This window comes from Acanthopagrus latus, chromosome 13 (genome assembly GCF_904848185.1).
Source record: "Acanthopagrus latus isolate v.2019 chromosome 13, fAcaLat1.1, whole genome shotgun sequence".
In the NCBI taxonomy this organism is placed as follows: domain Eukaryota; kingdom Metazoa; phylum Chordata; class Actinopteri; order Spariformes; family Sparidae; genus Acanthopagrus; species Acanthopagrus latus.
Window position 1 is genome coordinate 6,993,948 of NC_051051.1, and position 14,393 is coordinate 7,008,340.

Consider the following 14,393-nt stretch of genomic DNA (forward strand, 5'->3'; position numbering starts at 1 on the left):
CCATCACATTATCAATATGTGGACGAATTTACAGTGAATTGTTACTATTCGCCGGACAATGAACAAACCTGCTAAATACAAAGCACGGCGTGAAATGCATCACCGCGAAAGGACAGGAGGGTTTAGGGAAAAATCTAAATCTAATCTCTTTATGAGGAAGAAAATGAAAATTTTACTGGATAATTGGCGGGCAGAAATTCACCAAATGCAGTGGTGCTTTATTTGTTGGGCTGTATTGCCAAATAACACGTCTGGATCCTCCGCTTCTTTGTGCTCAGCGTGACATTTTACCACGCTAAGTGGAGTGCTTGAACGCCTCACCCTGTACATCCGGGTCGTTTTAATGCTAGCTAACTAGCATAGCAGGCGGTGGCGGCACTGGCACTGCAGTGCTCCCGACGTACACAAATAAAAACAAAAGTTTATGCCGAACCTGCGTGTGCAAAGAATAAATTAAAAGCATATATGTGTTTTTATTTTTTATTTTGACATCACAGAGTCGCTTCAGGCACACGCAGAATATATACTTAGATAGATTTCAGTTAACGTATTACTAGTTATTTGGTCTATGTAACATTAGCTAGCTGACTTTGCTACGCTGAGCTGCTAATGAATCGTAACGTTACTTAACATTAGGCTTCAGCTCATACAGCAAGCTGGATAAAACCCGAGCCTACAATATCTGAAGTCAGGTCCCGAAAGGTAAGTGAAGGTTTCATCTTAAGACATCGATGATACGTTTGTTTTCACCATGTAGCTACAACCTAGCTAAAGTTGGCGAACGAAGCTAGCTAAGGCTGCACTCAATAACAGTTTTTAGGTTTCTCCTTTACAGAGCCTAAGTTCAGAGGTTGACATTCAAGAGGTTTATTGTTACAAGACGTTTTTTCTAAATGTGGAAAATTATATGAAATGAATATCGATATCAAAACCTCAGTAGGAACCTTAGTAAAACACAACTGCTGTAGCTACAGTGTCTCATGTTGTGAGATTCAGTGTAGGTACGCCAGACATTCTGGATCATTCAAGGACCACAGTGGTGTCTCTCACTAATATCTAAATCCACTCAGGGTAAGACGATGGGCCAAATGACTTGACTGTACCTTATCTATCTAGGATGTCGGACTCCGACAGTGACGACGAGCAAGGTCGCCCTTTCTCTCTAACTGGCTTCCTCTTTGGAAACATCAACGAGGATGGACAGCTAGAGGATGACAGCGTTCTGGACAATGTGGGTGTACACCAAAAATCATTGAATTCATGCTTTGAATTATAAACGCAGGACTGTTTTCCACGCTTGGTTACTTAATCCTACTTTATTTTCTGTGTCTTCTCACCCCAGGAGTCCAAAAAGCATTTGGCTGGTTTGGGTACTCTGGGTCTGGGCTCACTCATCACAGAGATCACTGCCAATGAGGAGGAAGACCAAGAGGAAGGCAGAGACTCTGGTAGTGTTGATGCAGCAGGTCAGGTTCAATATGAAAGGCACATTTGCAGTAATTTCTCTAGGCACAGGATGGGTGTTCAATTTCATTTATCTCGATTTAGGTTGGGTGAAAAGTACTGATGATGCAGTTGATTATTCTGACATCAGTGAGGTCGCTGAGGATGAGACAAAGAAGTATCGGCAGGCCATGGGGTCTCTGCAGCCCAGCAGGAAAACAGGTGATCAACCTACATCCCTGAACAGTCATATAGTGTCTTTTAAACAGCCATCTAACTTTCTTTTTAAAGAAATCTGAACTAATCTTAATTTCATAGAGACGTTTTAGTCCAAACAACTCTTTTTGTGTTTATTTCCACTGCATAGCATTTTTTTTTCTAATTCCTTTATTTTAGATGATGAGGATGACTACGATGCAGACTGCGAGGACATTGATTCCAAGCTCATGCCTCCTCCACCACCACCAACTCTTCCAACATCTGCTAAGAAAGATGAACCCTCCCCTCAGAACACAAATGGTGAGGACATGTTTACTTATAATTAGTCCCTGTAGAGAAATTGCCCTCTTCCGTAGAGGTTTAACCTGCATACAGAACTGCTATTCTGGACCCTTTAAGGAAGTGAAATAATACAGGATTAGGTTGCCTCTGAAGAACAGACACTAAACTTGATCATTTACCAACATTAGCATGTTCCAATGTTTTAGATATCTGAAGATGAAGTTTGATTGTCTTTACTGTTGCTTTACTGTCTCATTACAGTTGGAGAAGAGGGTGATGGCATCATCCTTCCCTCCATCATTGCGCCATCCTCTACTGCTGATAAGGTTGACTTTAGCAGCTCCTCAGACTCTGAGTCAGAAACTGACCGTCCCTGTCAGGGCATGGGGGCTGGAGGAAAACCAGATAGTCTCACCCTCCCTCTTGCTGGCATCATGCAGAAAGATGCTGCCAAAGCACTGCCAGGTGTCACAGAGCTTTTCCCAGAGTTCAGGCCTGGAAAGGTAAATCACTACAGACACAGTCCTGAGCTGAAATGTATCATTACACATGCTAAAGGTTTATTTCACCATCATTTGAAAATAAAAGGATTTCGCTAACACCCACTGTGTCGGATGTATTACCAGGTGCTTAGGTTCTTACGGCTGTTCGGTCCTGGAAAGAACATGCCATCAGTTTGGAGGAGCGCCCGCAGGAAGAAGAAGCGGAAGCACCGAGACCCTCAGCCGGGGACCCCTCCTCCAGAAGGAGAACCCACCGAGCAGAGTCAGGAGAAGACATCTGGATGGATTTACGAGTACGCCCCCCCTCCACCCCCGGAGCAGTGTCTCTCTGATGATGAGGTAAATATCCCGTGGTAGTATTTTCATATTGCTAGCTGTCAGTAGTCTGTAAATATGTAATCATAACCAGCACCTCACATGCCTTTCTGTGCTGTCCAGATAACCATGATGGCTCCAGTAGAATCAAAGTTCTCGCAGACTTGTGGTGATGGAGACAAGGAGGCCGAGTCTCGACCTAAAGTAGCAGAATGGAGATACGGTCCAGCCCAGCTGTGGTACGATATGCTCGGCGTCTCTGAGGATGGAAGCAACTTCAACTACGGGTTCAAGCTAAAAGAAAAGCAGTCCAGTGAGCCTGAGAAGCAAGACGCACCTCAAGAAATAATAGAGCCTGTCCCAGAGGTGTGCAGACATGAACGTCTTCAACCATAACATGAAAATTACACTGATAGTGTTACTGATATTGTGCATTATGCATCTCTAGATTATAATGCAAGACAGCAATGATGGAGACAACAGTGATAATGATGAAGAAGATGGAGATGCCGATAAGAAGAAACACGCCCTTGAGAATGAGCTCTTCCTGATGGTCACTCAACTGCAATGGGAGGACGATATTATCTGGAATGGGGAGGATATAAAACACAAGGGCACCAAGACTCAGCGAGCCAGTTTGGCAGGGTGGCTGCCTTCTAGCATGACCCGCAATGCCAATGCATATAATGCACAACAGGGTAAGAATAAATACAGATTTAAACAGTGCTGTTGTTGTTCTTGTAAAGCAAATAGTATTCTAAACATTAAAGACATTGTAGCAGCAAAACGCAGAGGCAGCTAACACCTCACAGCATTCTCAAAGTGTCAGTGTAGAGATGTCATGATGGTGGAGCAGAGTGCTGTAATATTCCATGTGTGTAGAACAAATGGGAAACTATTTTCAAATATTTTAAAGACCAAAGGACTTGAGACTAAAGATTCCCCTTCTGCATAGAATTTGTTTGAATATGAATTTGTTTGATAAATTATCAAAACTCCTTCAAATTGCTTTTTGAAGAAGAAAGAAAGTCTCCACATCTGAGACATTTCAACAATCCTATTTTGTTTGAAAATTGACTTTTACAAAGAGCCGTTTATCATCGTAATAAAACTGTAATCTGTTTAATCCTGCAGGTCTGACAAGAAGTAATTCCCAGTTGGTGCCACCGACGCCTCCACCCATGCCCAAAGTTTCTTCAATCTCTGGCTCTAAACGAGAAAAAAATAGCCATGATAGTCAAGGTGAGGGTTTTTTTAGGCTCTGCTACAAATGATAAATTCACCAGGTCTTTTTATCTCACAAGCTGTGTACTAGTTTTCTGAATTCTTTGATTTTTATCCCTTTGCAGCCTCTCATGAAGAAGACTCTCCCTGGTTCTCCATCTTCCCCATCGACAATGAGGAGCTGGTGTACGGTCGCTGGGAAGATAACATTATCTGGGATGACCAGGAGATGGATCACCTGCTCATGCCACCTGTTCTCACACTGGATCCAAATGATGAAAATATTATCCTAGGTATATTCAGATTTCCTACGTGTTGGGCTTCATATCCATTTCCATGTGGCTTTTTCAAAGTTGACATCTTTCTTTGGAATTCAATGTAAAATACACAGTCACAACAATAACATGGAGATGGGATTACTTTGCCACATTCTACAGGGGATTTGTATTATTTGGTACCTGAAAGAATCATGTTGTTAATACACTGGGATGCATACCAGTTCATGTTTTTATTTTGAGTCTGCTTACTTTGACAAACTATTATCCTATTGTAGAGATTCCCAATGAAAAGGAGGAGATGACGTCGCACTCCCCATCAAAGGAGAACAAGAAGGAAACGGCAATCAAAAAGAGTCGAATCCTGCTGGGCAAAACCGGAGTCATTAAAGACGAGCCACAGCAGGTTAGCCGCCTCATCAGGGTAGGAGACGGCACAAGCTTGATTAAATGAAATAGAAGATTACTGATTCTTCAGTGGAGATGTGGGTCATTTGAAACAGAAAATGGTAAAATATGTCTCTTATGATGATCAAAGCTTCATGATAAAGGAGCATGTTATGGTGAAATGAAATTAAAAGAATATGTATGTCTGAGGCTATAAAAGCCTTCAATATCAGTGCAGTGGAATTTGGGTATTCTATTAATTTGGTTCAAAGATGAATAAGGTTTCTCTTTCTCAACTCAGAACATGTCCCAGCCTGAAGTGAAGGACCCCTGGAACCTCTCCAATGATGAATTCTACTATCCTAAACAGCAGGGCCTGAGGGGGACCTTCGGTGGCAACATCATTCAGGTACGCAGGGGCCCACAAAAATAAGGATGAGCGGTAGAGTAGATGAGAGCCATAACAAAGCCATAACTTGTGAAATGTCAGCAGTTCAAGTGAAGAATGTCATTTAATTTTCCTGTCCCTTTAAACAGCACTCCATCCCGGCGCTGGAGCTGAGGCAGCCCTTCTTCCCCACTCACATGGGACCCATGAAGCTGCGGCAATTTCATCGACCGACTCTGAAGAAGTACTCGTTTGGAGCTTTGGCTCAGCCCGGTCCCCATCCTGTCCAGCCGCTGCTCAAACACATAAAGAAGAAGGCCAAGGTGGAGCCCTGCTTACAACTTGCAGTATTACTCTATTAAGACAGTTCACTGAATGCATGTGTTAAATTTGTTCTGTGTGTGTGTCTATAGATGCGCGAGCAGGAGCGGCAGGCGTCAGGAGGTGGAGACATGTTCTTCATGCGAACTCCACAGGACTTGACAGGCAAAGATGGAGATCTGATCCTGGCTGAGTACAGTGAAGAATATGCTCCTCTCATCATGCAAGTCGGCATGGCCACCAAGATAAAAAACTACTACAAAAGGGTGAGTCTAATCCTTGTTCTTTTTTACTCTTGATCTCTCCTTCTTTCTTCCTTCATGCTTTACTTTGTATTTAAATGTTGTAATTGTTATTTTCTAGAACTATTAACTGAATGGTTTAGTATATTCCACTTGTCACTTGTTTGTTGGCTAGAGTTGTTGAAACACATTGTGGTATTCTTACTGTGTTCTTCAGAAACCTGGAAAGGATCCTGGAGCACCCGACTGTAAATATGGAGAGACTGTGTACTGCCACACATCCCCGTTCCTGGGTTCTCTGCATCCTGGACAGCTGCTCCAGGTCAGCATCGTCAAAACATTTTTTTGGCAGATGCGTAGTTAAAAACAAGCTTCTCTGTAAAATGGAAATGTATTTTCCACTCTGAATACTGTTGTAACAAGGAATCACAGGGTGTAAAAAGTGAAATATTTAATATATAAGCACATGAATACACTAGACAACAAGAGAGATCATGGCTAACAATGAAACATTATGTCTTTTTCTCTTAGGCTTTTGAAAACAATCTTTTCCGCGCTCCAATCTACCTGCACAAGATGCCAGAAACTGATTTCTTGGTCCTGCGAACGCGACACGGCTACTACATACGAGAGCTTGTGGACATTATCGTAGTTGGTCAGGAGTGCCCGTTGTATGAGGTTCCAGGTCCCAACTCCAAACGAGCAAACACTCACATCCGAGACTTCCTACAGGTATGTTTTTATGTTTATTTGGCTCACCTCACCCAGAAACCCAGGTTGCTGTTGTTGCGAGTGCTCACATGTCACATCTGTATTCTGTAGGTGTTCATCTACCGCTTGTTCTGGAAGAGCAAAGATCGGCCCCGGAGGATCCGCATGGAAGATATAAAGAAAGCGTTCCCCTCTCATTCAGAGAGCAGCATCAGGAAACGACTAAAACTCTGTGCTGACTTCAAACGTACAGGTAGACGTCCCCACCCTGTTCATGCACTATTCAGTAATCGTTATCATTGTTGGACTAAACTTTAACCCTGTTGTGTTATATTAGGGCAATATTGAGGTTATAGAGAGTGTTGTCTGAAGCAGTGTGAGCTCAGTTGTGTGTGCGCCTTGAATTGACACAATAACAATAGATCACAATATGAAACATTAGATCATCATCATGTCACATAACGCTACAGTGAGCCATGTCTCTACCAAGTCCAACTTACAGTATGTATACCTATTATGGAAACTCAGAAAAGGACAAGATTGTGTTATTGTTTTTTTCTTACTTATAATACTTCAGTTAATGATCTTTCATTGAGGTTGCAGGTAAGAGGAAATGTCTAACAGTATCTTCTTGCCAGGGATGGACTCTAACTGGTGGGTGCTGAAGCCTGACTTCAGATTGCCTACAGAGGAGGAGATCAGGGCCATGGTCTCTCCGGAGCAGTGCTGCGCTTACTATAGCATGCTGGTGGCAGAGCAGAGGCTCAAGGTAACACTATATATCACTTCAGAAAAGACTATTATTGCAGTGAAGAGTATTGCGGCACGGCTTCACTACAAGTTATTATACTTCTTTAGGATGCTGGATACGGGGAGAAATCCTTCTTTGCTCCAGAGGAAGAGAACGAGGAGGACTTTCAAATGAAGATTGATGACGAGGTATTGATCCGAATCCTTCCTCGGCCAGACTTGAGACAAAAAAACAACAGCTCTGAAGGTTCTCACTATGCTAATCCCGTCTCATACATTCTAGGTGCGGACAGCTCCGTGGAACACAACAAGGGCCTTCATTTCTGCCATGAAGGGGAAGTGCCTGTTGGAGGTCACAGGTGTGGCTGACCCTACAGGCTGTGGAGAGGGTTTCTCTTATGTCAAAGTGCCGAACAAGCCCACTCAACAAAAGGTCTGACTGTCTAAAGTCAATAGTCTGCCACCACAATACTCCGCTTTGTGTAAGTACAGAGGGTGAAATCTTTGACCCTATGTGGTTTTTCAGGATGACAAAGAGCCACAGCCTGCCAAGAAGACAGTGACGGGAACAGACGCTGACCTGAGGAGACTCTCGCTGAAGAATGCCAAGCAGCTGCTGCGCAAGTTTGGTGTTCCAGAGGAAGAGGTAGGACTAAGACAGTGGCGATATGCTGATATAGGACATGTGCAAAAGATTTGCTTGCAGTTATGTGTTGTTAATGTTTAAGAATGCAAGAAAGTTTTTTTCTTCTAATCTTACAGGCTTGTTAAAGTGATTGTGTGTTTGTATGTGCGTTAGATCAAGAAGCTCTCACGTTGGGAGGTGATTGATGTGGTGAGAACCATGTCCACAGAGCAGGCGCGTTCAGGTGAGGGACCCATGAGCAAGTTCGCCAGAGGCTCTCGTTTCTCTGTTGCCGAACACCAGGAGCGCTACAAAGAGGAATGCCAGAGGATCTTTGACCTGCAGAACAAGTGAGACCCTTGTTTAGGTTTATACATTAATAAGGATTCTGTATGAACAAACTTTGAGTTTCTTTTGTTGTTGCACCCCACCCCAGAGTGTTGGAGTCGACGGAGGTGCTCTCCACAGACACTGACAGCAGCTCAGCAGAGGACAGCGACTTCGAGGAGATGGGGAAGAATATTGAGAACATGCTGCAGAACAAGAAGACCAGCTCACAGCTTTCCCGCGAGAGGGAAGAGCAAGAGCGCAAGGAACTGCAGAGGATGCTGATGGGCGAGGAGAGCGATCGTGACAACAAGGGCCGCAAGGAGCGGCGCAAAGGCTTGTGTGAGTTTCTGAAAGTCAGAGTGGATTAAGGACATGTTTGACAATGTTTGTTTGTAACTGGAAGCTTTACGTTTCTTTGCTCTATAGCCAGCGCCTTATCCACCAGCTCCCACAAGGATGACGACACGTCCTCCGTCACCAGCTTGAACTCCTCGGCCACCGGGAAGCGACTGAAGATCTATCGCACCTTCAAGGATGAGGACGGCAAAGAATATGTCCGCTGTGAGACAGTACGCAAGGCGTCAGTCATCGACGCCTACCTCAGGATCAGAACCACCAAGGATGATGAATTCATGTGAGTCATAAGCCATTTCTGAAAAGTCTTCTCTGCAACTTTTATAATTATTTTAACGATGACAACATACATTTAAAAACATATAGTTAAATGTTTAATTTGTGCCTCTCTGTGGCCCCTTTTCTAACGGATAAGTTCAGGTCTTTGAACCAGTTCCATTCAGGATTATTTGAACTTTGCGAACATGTTTTGTGGGTAGCTGTTGTAATCAATGATGCACCATCAACAGAGCGTGTCGCGTACCACACAATGATCTATAGAATAGAACATGCCCACTTTGGTTTGCAATTTAAGTCCAGGAACTACCTGCTGTTCATGGTTCCAACTGGTAATTATGGCTACAGCTTTCTTCATCTGAACTCATCTCTTTTTGATCCAAATTGCCTGAATGGTTCAAAATTACATGCATGAACAGAAGCAGTTTCATGTTGATGGAAAAGGAGTGCGGATGTCTGAAATGCATCTAATTTTAAGCAGGTTGCTGTTTGTTCTACAGTAGAGATGAATGCAGCTTATTACAGCTAAAACCAGAGAGCTTATTTCGTGCCAATAAATTTGGCCCATCCCAAACTCAGTTGACCCAGTAAATGTAAAACAGCCATTTTTTGTGTCCTTGTGGTTGCAGACGGAAGTTCGCCCTCTTCGATGAGCAGCACAGAGAGGAGATGAGGAAGGAGCGCCGGCGTATTCAGGAGCAGCTGAGGAGGCTGAAGAGAAACCAAGAGAAAGACAAGATCAAGGGACCCCCAGAGAAGAAGGCCAAGAAGGTCAAAGAGAGACCAGACCTCAAGGTAAAAGTAAGCCTGCTGATTTGTTTTTATACTCTCTTTTACTTTCTTCACCAGCTCTTTGGTACACAGCTAAGTGCAAACTTATGGCAATCAGTGCATAGTATAGTTCTTTCAGTATCATTATCAAATAGCACAGTTATTGGTCATGTTCCTCAATGTTTGCCTCTTTTCGCCAGCTAAAGTGCGGCGCATGTGGAGCCATCGGACACATGAGGACCAACAAGTTCTGCCCGCTATACTATCAGACCAACGCCCCTCCTTCTAACCCAGTCGCCATGACAGAGGAGCAAGAGGAGGAGCTGGAAAAAACGGTCATCCACAATGACAATGAGGAACTGATCAAGGTGGAGGGCACCAAGATCGTGCTGGGCAAACAGCTCATCGAGAGGTAACACATGGTCCTCATTTCTCCTCTTCTACATTCAAAAAAGAAAAATGTGTCCACTTCTCTACCTCCTGCAGTTTTTTTTAACAGTTTTATTTCTCCTACAGTGCTGATGAGGTTCGCAGGAAGTCCTTAGTGCTCAAGTTCCCCAAGCAACAGCTCCCACCAAAGAAGAAGAGACGTGTAGGCAGCGCTGTGCACTGCGATTACCTCAATGTAAGCAGTGTTTCGCAGCCTGTTCCAACACACTTCAAACTGAGAGTCCTGTAAGCTGACCTTTAATGCTGTTTTTCACAGAAACCACACAAGGCCATCCACCGCAGACGCACTGACCCCATGGTGACCTTGTCTTCTGTGCTAGAGAGCATCATCAATGACATGCGGGATCACCCCAACGTGAGAGCTATCAGCCACACATCCATCCGCCTCAACAACACGTCAGTCAGTGAACCCATCGTCTCCTTTACTGCTCTGTTGTCTCACCTTTGCTCCCTCTGCCCTCTCTTTGCAGACGTATCCCTTCCACACACCAGTCAATGCCAAGGTGGTGAAGGACTACTATAAGATCATCACGCGGCCCATGGACCTGCAGACGCTGAGGGAGAATGTACGGAAGCGAATGTACCCATCTCGGGAGGAGTTCCGCGAAGCAGTGGAAGTTATCGTCAAAAACAGCGCCACCTACAATGGTAATGTTATAAGTACATGTTTATGTCTTGAATACAGACTCAGGTCTTCCACTGGTATCTGTAGGACGATCAAATTTAGTATTAAGAATCAAGTATTAAGACAACACTCTTGTGTTTCATCCACCAGGTGCGAAACATCCGATAACACAAGTAGCACAGTCCATGCTCGACCTGTGCGATGCTAAATTAAAAGAGGTGAGTGTTAACGTGAATGTTTTGGCTTAATTGACATCATCATGCCCTTTTTGCTGCACATTAACCATTAACCCCTCTGTTTTGTGTGTGCAGAAAGAGGACAGGCTGGTGAGGCTGGAGAAAGCCATCAACCCCTTGCTGGATGACGATGATCAGGTGGCCTTCTCCTTCATCCTTGACAACATCGTGACCCAGAAGATGATGGTGGTGCCTGATGTGAGTTATCCCATCTCACCATTTTCACACAGTCAATTTGAAAAATCTGATCAGTTCACATGCAGAATAAGTTACCGATGTGTCTCTCTTTACTACAGTCCTGGCCGTTTCACCATCCTGTCAACAAAAAGTTTGTGCCCGATTATTATAAGGTGATCATAAACCCCATGGATCTGGAGAGCATCCGCAAGGTAAGAGTCACACAGTCTCACATCCTTGAAAAATAAATACTCACTTTGATATTTTAGAAATCAACTACACAAAGAAATCTAACTGAAAATATCCGTGTTTGTTTGTATGTCATGTTTCAACAGAACATCTCGAAACACAAATATCAGAATCGAGATGCATTCCTGTCAGACGTCAGTCACATCCACACCAACAGTATTAAGTACAATGGTAAATGTTTTATCATCACTGTTATTGTCACCTCTGAGGTTGGTCTCTTTTAAAAAATGGTTGGAAAAGATTTTAATTACAAGCACTCATTTTGTGTCTTTCGCAGGTGCCGACAGTCCGTACACCAAGACAGCCCTGGAGATTGTTAATGTGTGCAAGCAAACCTTGGCAGAGGTATACTGAGTCTTTTAGTTTTCCCCTTAAATAGCAGGGAAGGGTCATATTAATTATTAATGTTACTTAATGCGTTAAGTTACATTGTGATGGGCTTTAAAATATAATCAGAACAGCTCAAAAGTAACACTGGGAGCAATGTGGAGAGTTTTGTAGAAATGAAACAAATTCACACTTCACACACCGGATTAAATGTGAAAATTGTTTTTAAAAAATGTATCATCGGCAGTTAAACCTTGCTTGTTACTTTGTGACACGTAGATGGACTTTGTAATATTTCTTAGTATATTTACGTGCAGGAAAAACACCAGCCTTTGTTGTAATAGTTGCCTGTTTTTGTGCCTCCAGTATGACGAGCACCTGACCCAGCTGGAGAAGGACATCTCGACTGCTAAAGAAGCAGCTCTTGATGCAGCAGACTTGGAGTGTTTGGACCCAATGACACCTGGACCGTACACACCGCAGGTAGTACCTCTGACTGCATTGTCAATAGACTTTAGGCCTTACGCTGTGCCACACCAGGTCGTCTAAACCTTCCTACTCGGAGTTCTCTCCTTCGACACCTTGTAGCGCTCCCAGCCCTTGTATCGCTTCACCTGTTCTCTGCACTAACTTTCCTTTTCCAGACTTTTATCTGTACAATCTAGTTTCCTCACTGTAGTGTTTCCTTTCTCCTTCACTCCTGCCGTCTTGTCCTGTCTCTCCATTTGTGTGTGTGTGTGTGCCGCTCTGTGTGGTGTCGACCAGCCTGCTGATCTGTTTGACAGCGGTGCTTCAGGGAGTCTGCCCAGAGAGCCCAGCAGCCTGTTCTCTGAGGGACCTCTAGTGGTTGCTCCAGAGAAGAGAGGGGGGCAGGTATGGAGAGAGACAGAAACGAGGCGTGCAGCTATATGTCACCCCGCCTCAAACTATCCTCAGAGCACCCAGCTTCATTACAGGCTCATGTTAAAGTTGTTTCTGACACTAGAACATTACAGATACGATTACAGTGTAAACTGAGAGTAGTTTTGTTTTAAAAGTGTTCTTAGACTCATCATCTTGCTCTTCAGGGTCGACACCTCAGAAGACCCGGGGAGGAAGAGTCAGATGTGGATATTGAAGGCTTTGAGGAGGAGGATGATGGCAAACCCAAGACTCCTGCTCCTGTAAGGCCACATTGATTTATTGAAAGGTTATGTTGTTGATATAAGGTTACCACTGCTGTACAGTTAAACACAAGTTACATTAACTATATTTTTATGACTTGGCCTAAAATTCTTACTTAAAAGTTGGGTGACCTGATTAATTTGAAATGGGTGATTTTCAATTAGAGGAATTTATGTATTTTTATTGAATTCTCACTCAGTTTTAGGAATTACAACTGTACAATGATTTCCTCTTGAAATGTTCAAGTTTTGTGTGTCAGACACATAGTGGCCCAAAAATATTTGATTTAGTTTTTAAAAATGTTTGAATGATATTAATTACTCTTGATTAGTAATTTTATATACTTAGGTACTTCCTTACATTTCAGCTTGCTATTTTCTAAGTTATTTGTCAATGACTGATATGTCTGTCTCGTCTTTTTAGGCAGAGGACGCAGACGGAGATCTAGAGGACGATGATGACGAAGAGGAGATGTTGCTGCCGCTGCGCAGAAGGTTGCATGACCAGGAGGAAGAGGAGGAGGAGGAAGAAGACGACGGAAGGTCGAACCGCCCGGCTCAGGCCAGCGTGCTCTACCAGGACCTGCTCATGTCTGACGGAGAGGACGATGCCAGCGAAGAAGAAGGCGACAACCCTTTCTCCTGTACGTCCACTTGCAGTTACAATTATACTAAAGAATAAAGTAATTTATAAACAGGGAAAATTAAAGAAGAATATAAGCTGGCTGCTTTATTATCTTACACTCACTGATTTTGTCGTGTGTCCTCTACAGCCATACACCTGTCAGAAAGCGGTAGCGACTCTGACAGAGAGGTGGATGTGCGACCTGCGCCTCCACGGAGGGCTCAAGACACAGCTCGCATGGGCATGGAGCAGGACGAGAGCATGATGTCATATGAAGGCGACGGACCTGACGAGCCTCACATGGAAGACAGCAATGTCAGGTACAGCTAGTCCAGGAGCCAAAAACAGTCAGATCATTGGAGCTTAACACAAACAAACAACTGTTTTTTAACTCTAGAACTGTAGAATTCATCTTGGTAGGACATCTTGTGCTCTAACTTAAAATGCGTCATATCATCCTGTTTGACTTCCGACACTTCTGTTTCAGTTACGGCAGCTACGAGGAGACAGAGAGCCGGAGTCAGATGCAGCCCTCTAGCATGGGCAACGGAGAAGAGTACGGCATCAGCGAGGAGGAGGAGGAAGATGAAGAGGATGAAGCTCGGAGGAGAGGCCCAGCTGTGCTCTCCCAGGTCCAGCTCAGTGAAGACGAAGAGAGCGAAGAGTTCAGATCTATAGGAGGAGACAGTGACATGGACTCCGACAACTAGTTCTGCTGTCCATTTTTTTTTATATATGTTGAATCAAGAAAAAGAATGTTTATAGTTGCGGATTAAAAACTGAGAAAATGAGAAATCTCAGAAGAATGTTTTGTACATTATTTTGTAAATGATGGTTAATGTTAATAGCTTCCTTCTTTACCTACGTTAGAGGGTAGAAGACGGCACATTGTACATTACAGTTTGCCTTTTATATGTTGAGTGATTCTTGTGTTACCATGATGTATCTTCAGATGACTGTGTCCTCAGTTGTTCTGTGCTGAATCGTTCATAAATGATTCATCGACTTTGTCGTTTTCTACCCAACTGACTCATTAAAAGAGAATTAAGCATACTGAAAATGAACAAACCGCTCTTTCTTTAAAGAAAACATCACATTTTAATAATTTAGCATCTTTTATTTAAA

The 14,393-nt window shown here is 43.5% G+C and overlaps 1 protein-coding gene across 9 annotated transcripts; it reads left to right on the top strand.

The window, feature by feature from the left end:
• The first annotated feature begins 352 nt into the window (after positions 1-352).
• On the top strand, positions 353-14,321 carry taf1 (TAF1 RNA polymerase II, TATA box binding protein (TBP)-associated factor). Of its 9 annotated transcripts, XM_037119784.1 has the most exons (41): positions 354-702; positions 1,117-1,231; positions 1,343-1,466; positions 1,549-1,665; positions 1,840-1,962; positions 2,206-2,447; positions 2,571-2,786; positions 2,886-3,128; positions 3,211-3,460; positions 3,897-4,004; positions 4,112-4,279; positions 4,540-4,667; positions 4,950-5,057; positions 5,186-5,359; positions 5,450-5,623; positions 5,817-5,921; positions 6,131-6,331; positions 6,422-6,563; positions 6,949-7,079; positions 7,169-7,249; positions 7,344-7,493; positions 7,587-7,706; positions 7,860-8,035; positions 8,122-8,354; positions 8,442-8,649; positions 9,275-9,440; positions 9,617-9,828; positions 9,933-10,041; positions 10,123-10,221; positions 10,337-10,514; positions 10,642-10,709; positions 10,803-10,925; positions 11,024-11,116; positions 11,240-11,324; positions 11,431-11,498; positions 11,847-11,963; positions 12,246-12,353; positions 12,548-12,643; positions 13,068-13,287; positions 13,417-13,588; positions 13,756-14,321. In XM_037119784.1, the coding sequence occupies exons 2-41, from the start codon at positions 1,118-1,120 to the stop codon at positions 13,976-13,978; spliced, it is 5,973 nt and encodes a 1,990-aa protein (XP_036975679.1). In that variant the 5' UTR covers positions 354-702; position 1,117; the 3' UTR covers positions 13,979-14,321. The 9 variants fall into 9 exon arrangements, with proteins under 9 accessions (XP_036975677.1, XP_036975676.1, XP_036975679.1 ...); XM_037119776.1 differs by lacking the exon at positions 12,246-12,353 and having other exon boundaries at positions 4,540-4,685; positions 9,275-9,446; XM_037119777.1 differs by lacking the exon at positions 12,246-12,353 and having other exon boundaries at positions 4,540-4,685.
• Positions 14,322-14,393: the final 72 nt, after the last annotated feature.